Source organism: Cucurbita maxima, unplaced genomic scaffold (assembly GCF_002738345.1).
Source record: "Cucurbita maxima cultivar Rimu unplaced genomic scaffold, Cmax_1.0 Cma_Scf00027, whole genome shotgun sequence".
Lineage (NCBI taxonomy): Eukaryota > Viridiplantae > Streptophyta > Magnoliopsida > Cucurbitales > Cucurbitaceae > Cucurbita > Cucurbita maxima.
In genome coordinates, this window is record NW_019272043.1 from 1,405,567 (window position 1) to 1,420,807 (window position 15,241).

The following is a 15,241-nucleotide window of genomic DNA, read 5'->3' on the forward strand; positions in this document are numbered from 1 at the left end:
TGAAGGGAGTTTCCACCTTCCACAGTTCCCTTCTTCCCAGTTATGAAGTCAACAATTAGAAAGTCAAACAAACAATACTTTTGTCACAAAAATAAATAAATAAATAAATAAATAAAATTTATATTTAATTCCTCCAACCATATTTATCAACTCTCCAATTATTACAAACAAAAAACCACCCCAAAATTAACCCAAATCCCCGATTCTCCGCCCCTTTCCCCCGATCCCAAATCTCCGATCAGATTCCGATCCTCCTCCGCCAGATCCGTCATGAACCCGCCCGGCTCCTCCGCCGGCGGCAGTCCCAACACCCCAAGGAAGAAGGAGATCCAGCTGCAGGGCCCCCGCCCGCCTCAACTCCGTGTCAACCAAGAATCCCGCAAAATCAAGAAGCCGCCGCCGCACCCTCAGCCGATTCCCCCTTCTGGCCGCCCTCCTCTCCCTCCAGCCGCCTCCCAATGGCCTCAGCCACTCATCATCTACGACATCTCCCCCAAAGTCCTCCACGTCGCCGAGAACAACTTCATGTCCGTCGTGCAGCGCCTCACCGGCCTATCCTCCGCCTCTTCCTCCGCCGACGGAGACCTCTCCCCGGCTGCGAGATTCGCCACAATCGAAAAAGCCAGCCCCCGATCCGAAAGGGAAATCGACGTTAGCGACATGATGGATTTGACGGAGGTTCCCGTGGAATTAGGGCAAACCCCCGGAATTTTATCTCCCGCGCCGGCGAGTCTGGCTCCGATTTCGTCAGGATTCTTCTCGCCGGTAATTGAGCCTCAAAGCTTTACATATTCGTTGATTCACGAGCTGAGCCCCCATTGGCCAAGCCCTTCGGCTCTGTTCCCAGCTCCCCTGGTCTCCCCAATTTCTTCACCAAATATCTTCAACCATCTCTTTGACTTTTAGCTAAGTTCTCTCTCTCTCTCTCTCTCTCTCTCTCTCTCTCTCTCTCTCAAATTTCAATCAACATTGCCATTGCCCATCAAACAGAAAACTTGGGTTTTTCCTTTTTCTTCTTGTAAAGTAGGTAATTCTAATTTGTACCACATGAAATTCAATAATAATTACCCGATAATCCTAGTGAATATATAAGACATTTTTTATTTATTTATTTTTTAATATTATAGGCATATTTTAGGAAAGTTATGTGCTAAATTAAAACAATTTAAAAGAGGAAAAAACACACAAAAATGTAGAATTTGTCCATACATTTAAAAAGTTGTATCTATTTTAATAGGCGATGGGATGGAAGGATGAGTGGTTGTGATTTGCAACCATATGAATCAGGTTTTTTTGTTGGTTTTTTTAGTCTACCATTCTTGACATTTCCACATGTATTATTATAAATAAATTCATTTAAAATTTTTTTTTTCTTTTTTTTTCTCCAAATTTTAACCAAATAAATACGCTAACGATGAAAATCCCATTAATCCCATTACATCATTTTTAATTTATTTAAATGGAATTTATGTCTTTTTCAATATTAATTCTTATTTTTATTTAGTTGTGGACACTATTAAGTGAATCTTTTATCAATTTATGTACACTATCATAATGGTTCAATCAATATTTTAAGTTGATTTAATGTGATTAAGGTTGATTGAATTATTTATTGTTACCTCATTCGCCTACGAACATAAGTATCGACAATGCACCCCCATCGGAGGACCAAAGTCCTTTTTATTAGGATATAATGTAACAATAATGAGTTGAGATCAGTACGACTATGTTTACTCAATTTGAGGTAGTTTTAGTTGTTATGTTCGAATAATCATTATGTTTAGCTAGACTAAGATATGGATTTGTCCTAAAGTATGTGATATGGATTGACATAGGGGAAATTAAACGTTGAAGTATAGTTTTTGAAGCAAGTATAGAGTAATTATTAACTTCGGTCGAAACCAACCATGTAAGTGACCTTACTGTTGGAGTTAGATAATTGAACGATATATGATAGTGCATGTCTTGTGGCCTCTGCTTGCACCATATTATTTTATGCTATGCTTATGTTTTCTATGTATTGACAAATGATTACGCCATGTTAGGAATGAAATGAAATGTTAGGTATGTCATGTTATGTTCTGCCTTGTAAAAATTATGTGATCGACTACCATGTATACATGATATATATATATATATATATATATATATATATATATATGTAACATGTCATGGATGAAAGGAGAAACGGAATGATGTAACGTTATGCTATGAATGTAAATCACAAGGACCTCATGTTTGTATGTCATGTGCATCGGAATACTTCCTTGTTATGCTAGTAAGGATGCATAACTTCGATATTTATGTTCACCATAATATCATACGAGGTTTTCCTTTTTTGTGGCAGTCGACCACGTTTAACGCGTTGTGTCCAACTAAGCCAGGCTAGGGGTACGTATATGAGTCTGCCTGGTGGGTCCATGTGCGTGCGCGTGGACGGTGTGTAGGGAAGTATCACACGTCCAACCTTGTCCAAAATCATAAAGAGTCTAAGGTCATATTATGATTTTAAGGGATAGGTCTCAATCATGTTATTGGTGTGATTGCATCTCAGCAGGATGGCTTAGTGAATATTTCTTAAAAAATTCAAGTCACGTGTTATTTTTATATTTTTTAGGTAAAGGTAAAGTGTCTGTACACGAATGACGGTGAATACTGTAAATGTCATAGATGTCACGATAGGAGAGTAGCATGCATTAAATTTCATTTTGTAGTTGGATAGAAGAGCTTGCAAATATCATTAAAACATAGTATTTTCTATTATTTACTGTAGTTATTATCTTTGTTATACACATTTAAATTAAATGCCAAATTTATGATTTTGCATTTAATAAGGTTTAAGTTTTATATCTTGTGCTATTTAATTCTTTAAAAAAATATTGAATTTATGGCAATAGAAATTAAAATTAATAAAATTTATTAGAGGTAAACTGGTTCATATAAATTTATTTATTTATTTATATTGGACGGTGGACAAGAGTCCGTTCAACGACCAAGGTCATTCAGAAGTCAATGGAGGGGGTTTATGGGGTTCGATGTTGTTTGGGCCTTAGGCCCAGTTAGTTTAGGGCCCACTTGATTCTGGATCTAATATTTACCTTTTTCAGGATTACAGAGTTATATTATTTATTTATTATATTTAATTTTATAATTATTTATTTTCTAACCCCTTAAAATTATTTATTAAGTTATTATGAATTAGGGAAGGATTGATGTAATATTATTAATATTTGGAATCTGAATTTGGTACTAGATGGCTTCAGCACTATTCTCTATCTCCAATAATACGATCATGTCACCATACTAGCCCTAAACTGTTTACGAGAGTGACGACTATCCCCACAAATAAACACGAGTTATATATAAGATAAAAAAAATAATTATCACAATTTCATGAAATTTTAAAATTTTATTTATTTTATGAATTTTTAAATTTATGTTTCTAGATTCTTACCATTAAAAAAAATAAATAAATAAATAGATAAGTATTGAATATGGAAAGTTGAGATGTTAAAGTTTGTCTTTGGAGAAAGCCTTTTTTGTGGCAACACAACCACCAATTTTGACCCCCTTTTTTACCACTTTTTTTTTTCTTATTATTAATAATATTATATGTTAGGTATGGACTTTTTGTACCAACTCATTTTTTTAATTAAAAAATAATAATTAATGATTTTTAATTTTTTTTAAACATAATTGAATTTATTATTAATGAGAAAGAAAAGAAAACACGATCCTATTTAATATTAAAAAGAATAAAAAATAGAGCGAACTGAACTAAACAATTTTTAAAGTTTAGAGATGAAGGTAGTGAATTTGGGTCGGAAACACATACGGGGAACAAGAACAAGGCACCCATCTTTATTCTCATAATTTCAATTATTCTTTATTCTCTCTTTACCAATACATTTTTATTTATTTATATAAATTTAACAAAAATTAAATAAGAAAAAGTTTCATCTAAGACCCCACATGCTCGTTTTAAACCCAAATTATGGACTACCACTCGAGCCTCTAACCATACATGCCCCCCAACTATATCTTCCAAATCTACGCTATCTAAGCTTTAATGTATGTCTTGGAGTTTTAGGAACAATCTTCAAGTGTCAATTATTTGTGTGGTCTCAAATCCCTCGCCATAACTGGTTTATGAAATCACACTCTCAATCTATGATTCATTTCTACATGTAATAGAAGTACTCACCCTAGCATCCTCCTGTTTAGTCTCAAATCTCTCTTTGAGACCTATTTGTGGAATCGTGACATCAACCTTGAACCGTTTCTATATACAATAGAAATACTAACCTTACAATAACTACCCATGTAGCCCAAAATCCCTCTTCAAGATTAGTTTACAAAATCGGGCATCATCCCTAACTCGTTTCTACACACAATAGAAGATTTAGCTACCCCCATGTGATCTCAAGTCCCTCTTCAGCACCATTTTACAGAATCACGACATCAACCTTGATTCGTCTAGGCAGTCTAATCTTGTCTCTTGTTTCTAGGACATTAGGGACTAACACATCGGGGCTAACCCAACCTCTGGGTACCCTCATATCTATACCTCTAATCGTCGCTCACAATTCTATAGAGCTCGGTCTACTGGCAACGTATTAATCTAGATCAACTCGAAAACTACTCTAGCTCTAGCGCCCTATACTTAACTTGATTCATCCATGCTCTACTAAGGAGATATTTCTATCAATCACTTAAAGCATGGAGAACATGTTCTAATCATTCATGTAACTTATTAGAGAGATATTGCTATCATTCACCATAAGCACAAATGTCATATCTAAACATTCAAGCAATCTCCATGGAAAGATAAATTCATTAATAGCCGAGAACACATATTACAATATCCCATCCTCATGTCATACATGAAAAACATTAAAGTAGGAATGTAGCTTAAATTCTAATCCGAAGGATATTTCAATAATTATCCATAACATATATAGTATATTCATCCAAATAGCTTTTCTAGAGTCCTTATTATGCATATTCTAGCCATCTAAGGTATGATACATTAGCACGTCTTAGCGATCCTTACAAGTATTACTTGTTTAAAGTTCGTGTGGCTACTTACCAGAATGTAGTGTGCCTCTTCAAGCTTACTTTTTCCCTTGCTTTTGGCTCCAAAATCCCAAAAAATAGTCGAACAAAGTGGGAGTTATAAATTATAAAATGAACAAAGTTGTTGATAAAGAGTCATCCAAATCCATGCAATACAATTTAATGAACATTTAAAATTAGATTTGAAAAAGGAGTGAGTTTAGGTAATCTCCACTACTCGTTAAATAATTTCATAGCTTTCATCCCAATATTTGAAATTAATTTGAGTATCTTACTTTCTCACCCTATTTTTATTGGAATATCAAGCGTATCGGCACCTAAAGATATGTTAACGTAAACACTGAAAATAACGAAGTCAAGAAGAGGAAGAAGCGAGTTCAAATTCAATTTTGCTTCAGATATCTCATCACTCTTAGTTTACTCTATGCTCACAAGGCAGGCTGGAGGAGGCTACTGACTATACAAGACTTGATGCTATAGTCAAGTTGTAAAGGGAAAAAATCTATGATCGGATTCAGTTTGGTTTCAGTTGATTCCGTTGACGTTTTTTTTATATCATTTTTGTAACAATAGGAAAAGAAAAGAAAAAAAAATCCCAAGGGTCGTACTCCCACATACCACCCCTCTAAAATCTCTCTCTCCACTCCGATCACTCCCATTTCTCGCTTCAATTTCTCTTTTGTCGTAAAAGCTTCTCCCACATCGTAAGAGTTCACTCTCCAAAAAGTTTGAGCCAATCGAAGTATACTTATATCAATTTCTTCATCAGTTTTCCCTTGACATTACAAAATTTCACTCATAAAAAGAAGTATTGTGGTCGGAAGAGATCATTCCAGTAAGTAAAATATGATACATTTATGTAATTTGAATGATATGATGTGATTGACATGCAAAATGACGAACTAGCATGAAATACAATTAAGGCGTATGCATGAAAGATATGATAAAAGATATGTGAAATGATACAAAAAAAAAATGAAATGATATGTATGGAACGCTAGTGGGGTTGTATTAAATGATAAAGAAAATGGAAGAATGTTAGAACCTCATGCATTATTGTGTGCTCATGCATTGGGGGATACCTCTTACCCTTCACGATAGTACGGACGCCCACGTATACGAGTGAGTAGGTTGCTTCAAATGAAAATGTATACAAAGGAAAGATGAACGACAATAATATCTTATAAATCGCTATAGATATTGAGCGTGGTAGTGTCGAAGGAAAATTTTGTGACTAAAAAAACTCAAATTAAAATACCCGGACTAAACAATTGTTGACCCGAACACAAATTTCCTTAACTCGAATACTCTAAAAATATAAAATTATGAATTTAAAAAATAAAAAAGGGAAGTATGGTATAAGTCATGGGAATAAAAAAAAAAAAATTATAAATTATAATTTATAGAATAAAACTTTTCCTTTTGGTTTACTAAATTTAAAGAATCCAACTTGCGTAGCACTATAAATGGAAAAAATAAATAAAAATAAAATAAAGTTAATTCTGACTTTTCTGATTTATTCTCCACCGTCAGATGTGATGCATCCGACGACTCAAATCAGGTGATTCGAATCCTTAAAGGTGGGGTCCTGCAACCCATTCCCCATGAGGTAAGCCCCAAGGTTCCCTCGCATTAAATCCCATTCCCACCCTCGATCTCCACGTGTACTCCAATCACAGCCGTCCATTCAAAGAAAAAGATCTCTAATTCATATCCAACGGCTGTGATCAGCGAATCCTCTGGGTCTTACGGGATTCATTCTATACCCAAACTTTTCCCAATATCATATTTTTTTATTCCGTTCTACCCTACTTTTAGAATTTCAAATTTAAAATAATACAAAAAGAAAGAAACATATATTCCAATTTAAACCTTACGCTTGATTCCCGTAATGTCATAAAACAATAAAATTGAAATAAAAAATTTAAGAAATCTAATGAAGAAAGTCTCCCCCTAATTTAATTAAGAAATTCCGCGTAATTTAATTAAGAAAGTCCCACGTCCCCTAATTAACATAATTTAATTTAATTAAGAAAGTCCCACGTCCCCTAATTAACATAATTTAATTTAATTAAGAAAGTTAGGCGTCCCCTAATTAACATAATTTAATTTAATTAAGAAAGTTAGGCGTCCCCTAATTAACATAATTTAATTTAATTAAGAAAGTTAGGCGTCCCCTAATTAATCTAATTTAATTAAAAAAGTTTTTCTTTTCCTAATTTAAAAAATGATCATGTGTTTATAAACAAAGAATACTCTAGTTGAGTAGGGGTGTTTGTGTGCCTTTAAAGCATTGTTCCTCTGCTGTCATCCATCTCCCTTCTTCTTCTTCTTCACTTTACTCTGTTATTCACCATGGTCAAGCAAAACAATCTCTTCATCACTGTTCCCACTCACTTCCGTTGCCCAATTTCTCTCGACCTCATGAAATCTCCCGTCAGTTTGGCCACCGGCGTCACCTACGACCGCTCCAGCATCCAGCGCTGGCTCGACTCCGGCAACAATACCTGTCCGGCTACTATGCAGCTCCTTCTCTCCAAGGATTTCGTTCCCAATTGCAATCTCAAGCGCCTCATTCAGATTTGGTCCCACACCTTCCATTTCCAATTTCCCCTCCATGATCATCATTTGGGGACGAATGCAGCTCCGATTCGAAACCACGCTCACCCATCTTGCTCTGTTTCTGTTTCTCTTTCCAATCTACTCTGTTTTGCACCACCATTGGAGCAGAACGTCGAGTTTCTCCGCACGATTCACGGCCTTGTCCCCGTGCTTCTCGATGTTCTTGGAGAGGAGGGGAGTTGTGGTGATATTGAATGTTTTGAATTGGCGGTTAAGGTTTTGGATTTGGTGAGATGCGAAATTGAGGATCGAGAGGAGTTTATGACCTCGATGCTGAAAAGCAATCGCAATTGTCTGAGATCTCTGGCTCTTGTTCTGCAGCGAGGGAGTACGGAATCGCGAATTGGAACGGCGAGGATTCTGGAGTGCGTCGCCATTAACGCCGAATCGAAGACCCTAATTGCCGAGAACGAAGGGATTCTATGCGAACTGATAGCATTAATCGGAGTAGACAAAGATATGAAGCTAATCGAATCGGTGCTATCGTGCTTAATCGCAATATCAATGCCGAGACGCGTGAAAATCAGACTGGTTCAGTTAGGGGTAATAAAAGCCCTAACGAGGCTGCTGTTGCAGAGGAACGCCGCCGTGGGAGTAACGGAGAAGGTTATGAGGCTGTTGGCGGCAGCGGCAGCGGTGGAGGAAGGGCGGTCGGAAATGTGCGAAAACGGAGGCGAATGCGTGGGTGGAATGGTGAGGAAAGTGATGAAGGTGTCGAGTGCGGCGACGGAGCAGGCGGTGACGGCGCTGTGGTGCATATGCTATTTGTTCCGGGAGGAGAGGGCTTTGGTGGCGGTGGCGGAGGCAAAAGGGGTGGAGAAGATACTGCTGGTGCTGCAGAGCGAGTGCCCGGCGCCGGTGAGGCAAATGGGGAAAGATCTGCTAAAGATCTTGAAGGTTAATTCCAAGTCCTTCACCCTCTCGTTTTATGATACTAACAGTTCTTACATTATGCCATTTTGAATTGAAATCAAAATGCATTTTAACACTGTTAACTTTAATTACTTAATTAATTAATTAAAGATTAGAGAAGTTGGAAGGGGATTGTTATATGATACGTGGGATTTGTAAATTTGAGAGATTTCTTTTTTATTATATAAAAGATTTTATTTTGATGTATTGTTGGATGGTCTAAATTTGAGCATAATTCATAATTCAAATAATTATGTTACTTCAACCATTAATAGTTACATTAGTTACATTACTAAATGTACGAACAATTACGTTACGTAATTGTTCATAGAATGTTCGAACATCTAATCGAAGCCTTAATTGTTTATACATTCAACGTTTCTTATGTCCCCCTCTCATCATTTAGCAAAGAAAAGGGTAAATTTCGACATCGATTTCAATTCAATCAAAAGGCTAAACAGTTCAAATTTCATACTATCCTCAACAAAAATTGATTAAAAGGTGAGAAAAAACATAAGATGAGGAGTTGCTCGTTCTACTTTTTGCGCTTGAGAGTTCCAGTCTTGTAGCCTGACTTGGTTGGCTTTCCCCAGGGTGTGCGAGACCCCTTTCCAAAGCTCCCACTACTCTTGCTCCTACCCTCACCTCCTCCATGAGGATGATCAACTGGGTTCATCGCCACTCCTCGAACCACTGGACGTCGACCCAACCACCGGCTTTGTCCTGCTTTTCTCAGTTTCCGGGTTCCATGGCTTGGGTTAGACACCTGACCGATGGTAGCCCTGCACCTTGAGTCGATCAACTTCTCTGTACCGGAAGGGAGTCTCACCAAGCAGTATCTTGACGTTGGCTCTTTCAATATCTTTGCACATGTTCCTGCTGATCGGACGAGCTTCCCACCTTGACCTGGATTTATCTCAAGGTTGTGGATAATTGTACCGATGCGCATTGCAGAAAGTGGCATGCAGCTTCCAATTTGTGAATTGATGTCGATAGTAGCCATGTAGTTCGACATTCGCTCACGTAATGTACGACCATACATCCCAGCTAGATCTGAAAAATGATGTAAAAGTAATCTTAACACAACGACACTAGAAGAAGAATTCTATTAGAAACCATGTATTGATGGAAAGAAGATACAAAAGAGAGGGAGATGAGGAATCCCCAGCGGACCAAACGGTTACACGAAAAGAAGGCAAAATTGGTCCAGATGTGTACGAAGTCGTAACTACAAAAAGAAAACAGAACAGAGCACCAAATTGTTTGTTGAAGCTCAAACTAATCTCTACACATTCATAAGAACATTTCCAACAAGTTTGTTGAAGGGCTTGAGGGCTGAAAGTGGCTGGAGTCCATTTCCCCAATTCGAGTTCTTGGAAGCCATATTAGGGGGGAGATTGGAAAATCAATGAGGCCATATATACAAATTCGTATCCTAATACCTATTTCGTTTAGTTTCTGGGAGCTTAAGGGGGATTTTTGTAGAAGACCTTGAAGCCGTTGGAGCTAATAATAAAGGAGTATATAGAGGAATTAAAAAATGAGTAAGTTTTAGCCCGTTTGGGACATCACATTTTGGAATTAATGAAAAGAAGACTTTATATAGTCTTTACAACCTTAACTTATGTGACACATAATTCCCCAATTAAATTGGCTAGTAAATGAGAAATACTCATAACCTCCATATTAAAATGGCTAGTTAAGGGTGGAATATTGTAACCTAAGTGGGTGTAACCTTAACTCCTATATTAAAAACTAGCTTAAATATGACAAACAAATATTTAAATTATAATTAAATAGTGCAATGAATGAAATGTGCTTATTAGTCCTTGGACTAGTTCCATAAATTTAGCTGAGTTCATTAAATGCAACTTAAAGTGCATTTAATGTATCTCTTTTTTGAAGCTCAACTTTATACAACATATAAAGAAGGTCTCCAGTCTTCTAAAATTTCCTTTGATGAGCTCACCATAGCTTGAATATAAGCGTACAAGGTTTGTTGTAGTTTCTTGGCTCTCGTCCTTGTAATTGGACCTTGAAGTATGGAAATTCCTTGGTCGTGGTTCATATCAACAAGTGTCATAGAGAGCCAAACCATGGCTCGAGAGCCTCCACTGTTTTGTATCAGTTTTGTCCCAGTTATATTTTGTCCTTTATTCCCTTTCTATGTTTTTATACTCCAACTCTATTTTATGAGTTTTGTATCAGTTTTATGTTTTTAAATCTCCCGAGTCTTAAAAGCAAAAATATTTACTATATTTTCACTCTATCAAGTCAGCCCACATCACGATATGTGCTTCAGACAACTCAAAAATTGGATCATGACAACTTTGTTAAATAAAACAAGTACCACCTTTTTTTTCTTTTTTTTTTTTTTTTTTTTTTTTTTTTTTTTTTTTTTTTTTTTTTGGAGACCCATTNGGCTTGAACACCAAGCAGGAACCTCAAAGAAAGAAGCGAAGCACAATTCTCGTGCTCGAGGGTGATGTGTGCTTAGTAACACTTTTAAAATCATGAAAAAATTTGGCTATAAATCCTTTCATGTATATCCTCATCTACATTTACTATTATCGTTATAATTATTTTCTACAATACACGGTTTTGGACAAAAGATGATACAAAAACAGAGACCAACATAAGGAAAGGGTGAAGAGTCTCGCTTAAGTGCCTAGCTTTGATCAATGGAAGAGTTCAACAAAGTAAGCTGTCCATTTTATAGGTTTTTTACTCATGAAATTTCTTATGTAGAAGGTTAGGTGGCTAAGGCCCGAGGAGATGACTGAAGGATCATGTTATAAAGAAGGGAAAAAAAAAAAAAAAAGGGAGAGAAAAGAGAGAAGAGGAAGGAAAGATGGTAAGAAAAAAAAAAGAGGGAGAGAGAGAGAGAGAGAGAGAGATAGACGCCTAGACTCAAGTTTCATATTCTGAATTATTTGAATCTATTCAGTTGGTTCAGTTAGTTGGCACGAAAGAGTTTGGTTTAGATGAAAATAAATAAAATAAAAAATAAATAAATAAAAAAAGGAAGAAGAGGAGCAAGGTTGAGATTTTAAAGGCTAAGCATTCTGGTCTCGGAGTGTATTATCAAGATGATTTGTGAAGATATGTATCCATGCTCACTTTTCCGAGAAGACGGTGAAGGTTTGGCATTAAGGTGCGCTTTTTTGAGGTTCTAAGAGAAGGAGGGTATTGCAATTAAAAAATTTTGAGGATGCACGGTAGGGAAGCTAGGTTGATTTTCGACTGGTGATTTTGAAGTTGGTGATTGTCTTCGGCTTCAGGTCAAGACTGTCATGATAAGAAGAGGATCTTAGTCATTTTTTACTAAAGGAAATATACCTGATCTTAGTTCTCAAGTTAATGCTGTCTAAACATGACATTTAATCAAAAAATGAAATATACAAAAGTGGGGAAAGAACCAGATCCCAAAGCTAAAGGAGATTACAGAAAAGCTCCCCAGTTAGCCAGAAAAATAGAAAAGGAAAAGTTATAAAAGAGATTCTAAGCGTACACCAAGATGTAAAAAACTGATAATTGAATGGATGAATAATGAAAATAGAAAAGGCTGCCTATTGTATATCAAGTGTAGAAACATGTAAATAATTCCAATGGTTTGAGCACCACCTCGAGAAGGTGTCATTAACACTGGTGCAAAAAGAATCAAAATGAGCAACTGAAAAGTTATTATTAACGATTGGAAGGCCCTTCTTTTTAGTTCCTATGGCAAGGGTTCCCTCTACCCCTGCCCCTAGGCTGTTTGTTCCAATTTTTCATCATAAGTCTTGTTTCTTATCAAAAAATTTGTAGCTCCATGGGCAAGGGTTCCCTCTACCCCTGCCACTAGGTTGTTTTCTTCCAAATTTTCATTACAAGTCTTAACTCTTATCAAATAAAAAGAAAGCAATTGCAGAAAGGTTTTGGATGTGCTTTGATGAAGTAGGTTTCAGCCAGACAATGACGCTGTTTGGCTTTGAATCACGCCGATCCTTATCTTTTAAGGATGAAGTTCTATTGTCGTTTGCAATGGCTTTGGCCTTTTCAATTTTTGCTGCTCTTCGGTTAGAAGATGTTGCTGTGAAAATTGAAGGTTGTTATTATTCATTGGTGTAGGGGAGATAGATTGTCAATTAGCTCTTGCAATTTTGTTCCTTCTAGTGTGCCAAAGAGTATGCTAGTTGAGCTTTGTGTGATGCTTTGTGAGTTGTCGGAAATTCATGGTATATTTGGTTTGAATTGAACTCAATAGGTCTGTGGGATGGGCTTTGAGTTTTTCTAGCAAGTGGAACTGTAGGTTGGTTTATAATTTGCTTCCTTTGAGGACGTTGTACAACTTTCTTTACAAATTTACATTTTATCAGTGAATATGTTCTGTTTCTTGAAGAGAAACACAAAAGTTAAACAAAAAAATACTCCAAATCACAGTTATCTTTTTCTCTTTATAGCCAAGCTACCATCCTAGGCCTGAGACTTCCCCAGCACACGTAACATTCTAGAAGCCCTTTCCTAGTATACATAACAATCAAAAGCTTACCATCTTTTCCAATGAAAAAAACAATTGAATCCAAACAACAAAACGAAAGTATTCAATTGCCATGTTGGTAGATTTAATTCTTGGTTACAGGCGTCCGTTAATCCGGCATTCTGTAACTACCACCATGGTCTCATCTTTTTAGATTTGGATCCTTTAATGCAATTAGAATTGAAGCATATTTTGGTGGGCTTGCTTTTGTATGTCTCTTTCATATTTCTCAACGAAAGCTTGGTTTCTTATTAAAACAAAACCATTGAGGTTTAACTCAAGAATATGCCAGTGTTTTCAAGATGGAACTATTCGTTGACGAGAAACCAAACGAACAATCAATCAATCAATCAAGAAACCCCTTTGAATACAGATATAACTATGAAAATTACTAAATGCACAAGGAAAGAGAAAATGTGAACATAGCAACATTTTGGATTACACCACAGATTCAGTACTTAGGATATAACAAATGAAGAAAGTAACAAAACTGAAAGTGGACATTTAGTATCTGCGTTCCAGATTATAAAATGAAGCAATTAAATAAGAAAAGGTTTCATAGTAGCCAGAGTGAGCAGACAAACATTCCAACCACGAGGAAACCTATGAACTCAAAATCAAAAGATGATGAAAGTACATGGAATGCAAAAAAAGGACGAAGTAAATACAAAAAAAATCGTAGAAATGAAGATCACGTAAGTAAATGGAATGTAAAATAGAAGGAAGTAAATGCAAAGAAAGTCGTAGAAATGAAGATCACATAAAGGAGAAGTAAGAGAAGGACTTACCAGAAACGAAGTCGGTGGAGGGGTCCTGATTGATGGAAGCCCGAGTCGAAACTGAATTCGAACTTTTGGAAGAGAAGCTCCTGAGGCCCCGAAGAGCGACTGAGGCCGCGGATCTCATAGCCATGACCTTTCTGGATTTCTTGACAAAACAAAATTAAAATGTAAGGTTATTGAAATCATAGCCGTGAAGTGGAAAGAAAAAGAATCTAAGCTTACAATGAGTTGAGATTATAAGAAAGCGAAAAGCTAAATCGAAAGAAAGTCCATCATAGAACTTGAAAGGCTGAGACCTACAGCGCTGCTGCTACAAGACGACCGACGAGGCTTCTGCTGCCGACAACGGCGAGGCTGAAAACGAGAAGCTGCGACGGCGAGGACTGCTGCTGGCGAAGAATCAAAGATGCAGAAAGGGGAGAGAGGACAACGAAAACGGAGGCAAGGGGTTAACTTTTTGAAGTGCATATCCTTGGGCTCGGGTTGGGCCGGTTTTTAAATAAAAAACCGAATTGAACCCAAAGTGGTTGGTTTTCTCAAAAGGAAACCCATATGTTCAATCTAATTTTTTAAAAATTCGAAAAATTACTATATCTATTTGATTTCCTTATAAAAAAAAAAAAAAAAACATTTTTATATCAAACATATAAGGATGATTATACTATTGAAATGCATATGTGGTCAAATTTTCATTTTATTGAGTTTAGTTTGTGAATTTGTTCGTCAAATTAGTCAGGTCGGGTCGAATCATCTGTTTATGCAGGTTGCATTTCTGGGCACCTGTCAGATGCTGACAGGTGCTTCGTGATTTACAACTGGGCCGAATGGGTTACTGGGCTGCACGTGGTTTACACCACTGGACTATGCTTGCAGTTTGTGACGAATCATATGTGTTAGACGAACACGACTCTCCACAATGATATGATACTGTCCACTTTGAACATAAGCTCTCATGGCTTTGCTTTGGGCTTCCCAAAAGGTCTCATACCAATGGAGTTAGTATTCCTCACTTATAAACCCATGATCATTCCCTAAATTAGCCGATGTGGGACTTTCATCATCCAACAATATGAAGGACGGGTGACTTACCCTTTGTGTACACAGATCTGATCTACATTGGTACCATTGGTTGTAATGTGCTCTCCCATTTGCATTCATCCAAAACACACAAAAGCGACTATTCGTCTTCTCCTTCGTCCTCTATGTGTTCTATTTATTGGATGATGAAAGTCCCACGTCGACTAATTTATAATCAAGAAATACTCTCTCCATCATTACGAGGTCTTTTGGTAAAGCCCAAAGTAGAGTCACGAGAGCTTATGCTCAAAGT

The 15,241-nt window shown here is 36.7% G+C and overlaps 3 protein-coding genes across 5 annotated transcripts; 2 read left to right on the forward strand and 1 right to left on the reverse strand.

Annotated features, from left to right (window-relative positions):
• The first annotated feature begins 151 nt into the window (after positions 1 to 151).
• Positions 152 to 1,005, forward strand: LOC111499788 (protein MKS1-like). Its single transcript, XM_023151477.1, has one exon. It carries the CDS (start codon positions 271 to 273, stop codon positions 904 to 906), a length of 636 nt encoding a protein of 211 aa, XP_023007245.1. The 5' UTR covers positions 152 to 270; the 3' UTR covers positions 907 to 1,005.
• Positions 1,006 to 7,343: 6,338 nt separating this feature from the next.
• LOC111499751 (U-box domain-containing protein 27-like) lies at positions 7,344 to 8,802 on the forward strand. Its single transcript, XM_023151411.1, has one exon. The coding sequence runs from the start codon at positions 7,432 to 7,434 to the stop codon at positions 8,659 to 8,661; it is 1,230 nt and encodes a 409-aa protein (XP_023007179.1). The 5' UTR covers positions 7,344 to 7,431; the 3' UTR covers positions 8,662 to 8,802.
• Positions 8,803 to 8,918: 116 nt separating this feature from the next.
• On the reverse strand, positions 8,919 to 14,380 carry LOC111499776 (60S ribosomal protein L2, mitochondrial-like). Of its 3 annotated transcripts, none has more exons than XM_023151457.1 (3): positions 14,212 to 14,380; positions 13,918 to 14,056; positions 8,919 to 9,663 (listed from the first exon to the last, which is right to left on the reverse strand). In XM_023151457.1, the coding sequence occupies exons 1-3, from the start codon at positions 14,377 to 14,379 to the stop codon at positions 9,146 to 9,148; spliced, it is 825 nt and encodes a 274-aa protein (XP_023007225.1). In that variant the 5' UTR covers position 14,380; the 3' UTR covers positions 8,919 to 9,145. The 3 variants fall into 3 exon arrangements, with proteins under 3 accessions (XP_023007225.1, XP_023007226.1, XP_023007227.1); XM_023151458.1 differs by having other exon boundaries at positions 14,134 to 14,377; XM_023151459.1 differs by having other exon boundaries at positions 14,208 to 14,321.
• Between the last annotated feature and the right edge of the window lie 861 nt (positions 14,381 to 15,241).

Coding starts and splice junctions, on each gene's coding strand:
- LOC111499788 (XM_023151477.1), top strand. CDS start 271: ATGAACCCGCCCGGCTCCTCCGCCGGCGGCAGTCCCAACACCCCAAGG.
- LOC111499751 (XM_023151411.1), top strand. CDS start 7,432: ATGGTCAAGCAAAACAATCTCTTCATCACTGTTCCCACTCACTTCCGT.
- LOC111499776 (XM_023151457.1), bottom strand. CDS start 14,379: ATGCACTTCAAAAAGTTAACCCCTTGCCTCCGTTTTCGTTGTCCTCTC. Junction 14,057..14,211: donor CGTCTTGTAGCAGCAGCGCT/GTAGGTCTCAGC, acceptor TGTTTTGTCAAG/AAATCCAGAAAGGTCATGGC. Junction 9,664..13,917: donor CTCCACCGACTTCGTTTCTG/GTAAGTCCTTCT, acceptor ATCATTTTTCAG/ATCTAGCTGGGATGTATGGT.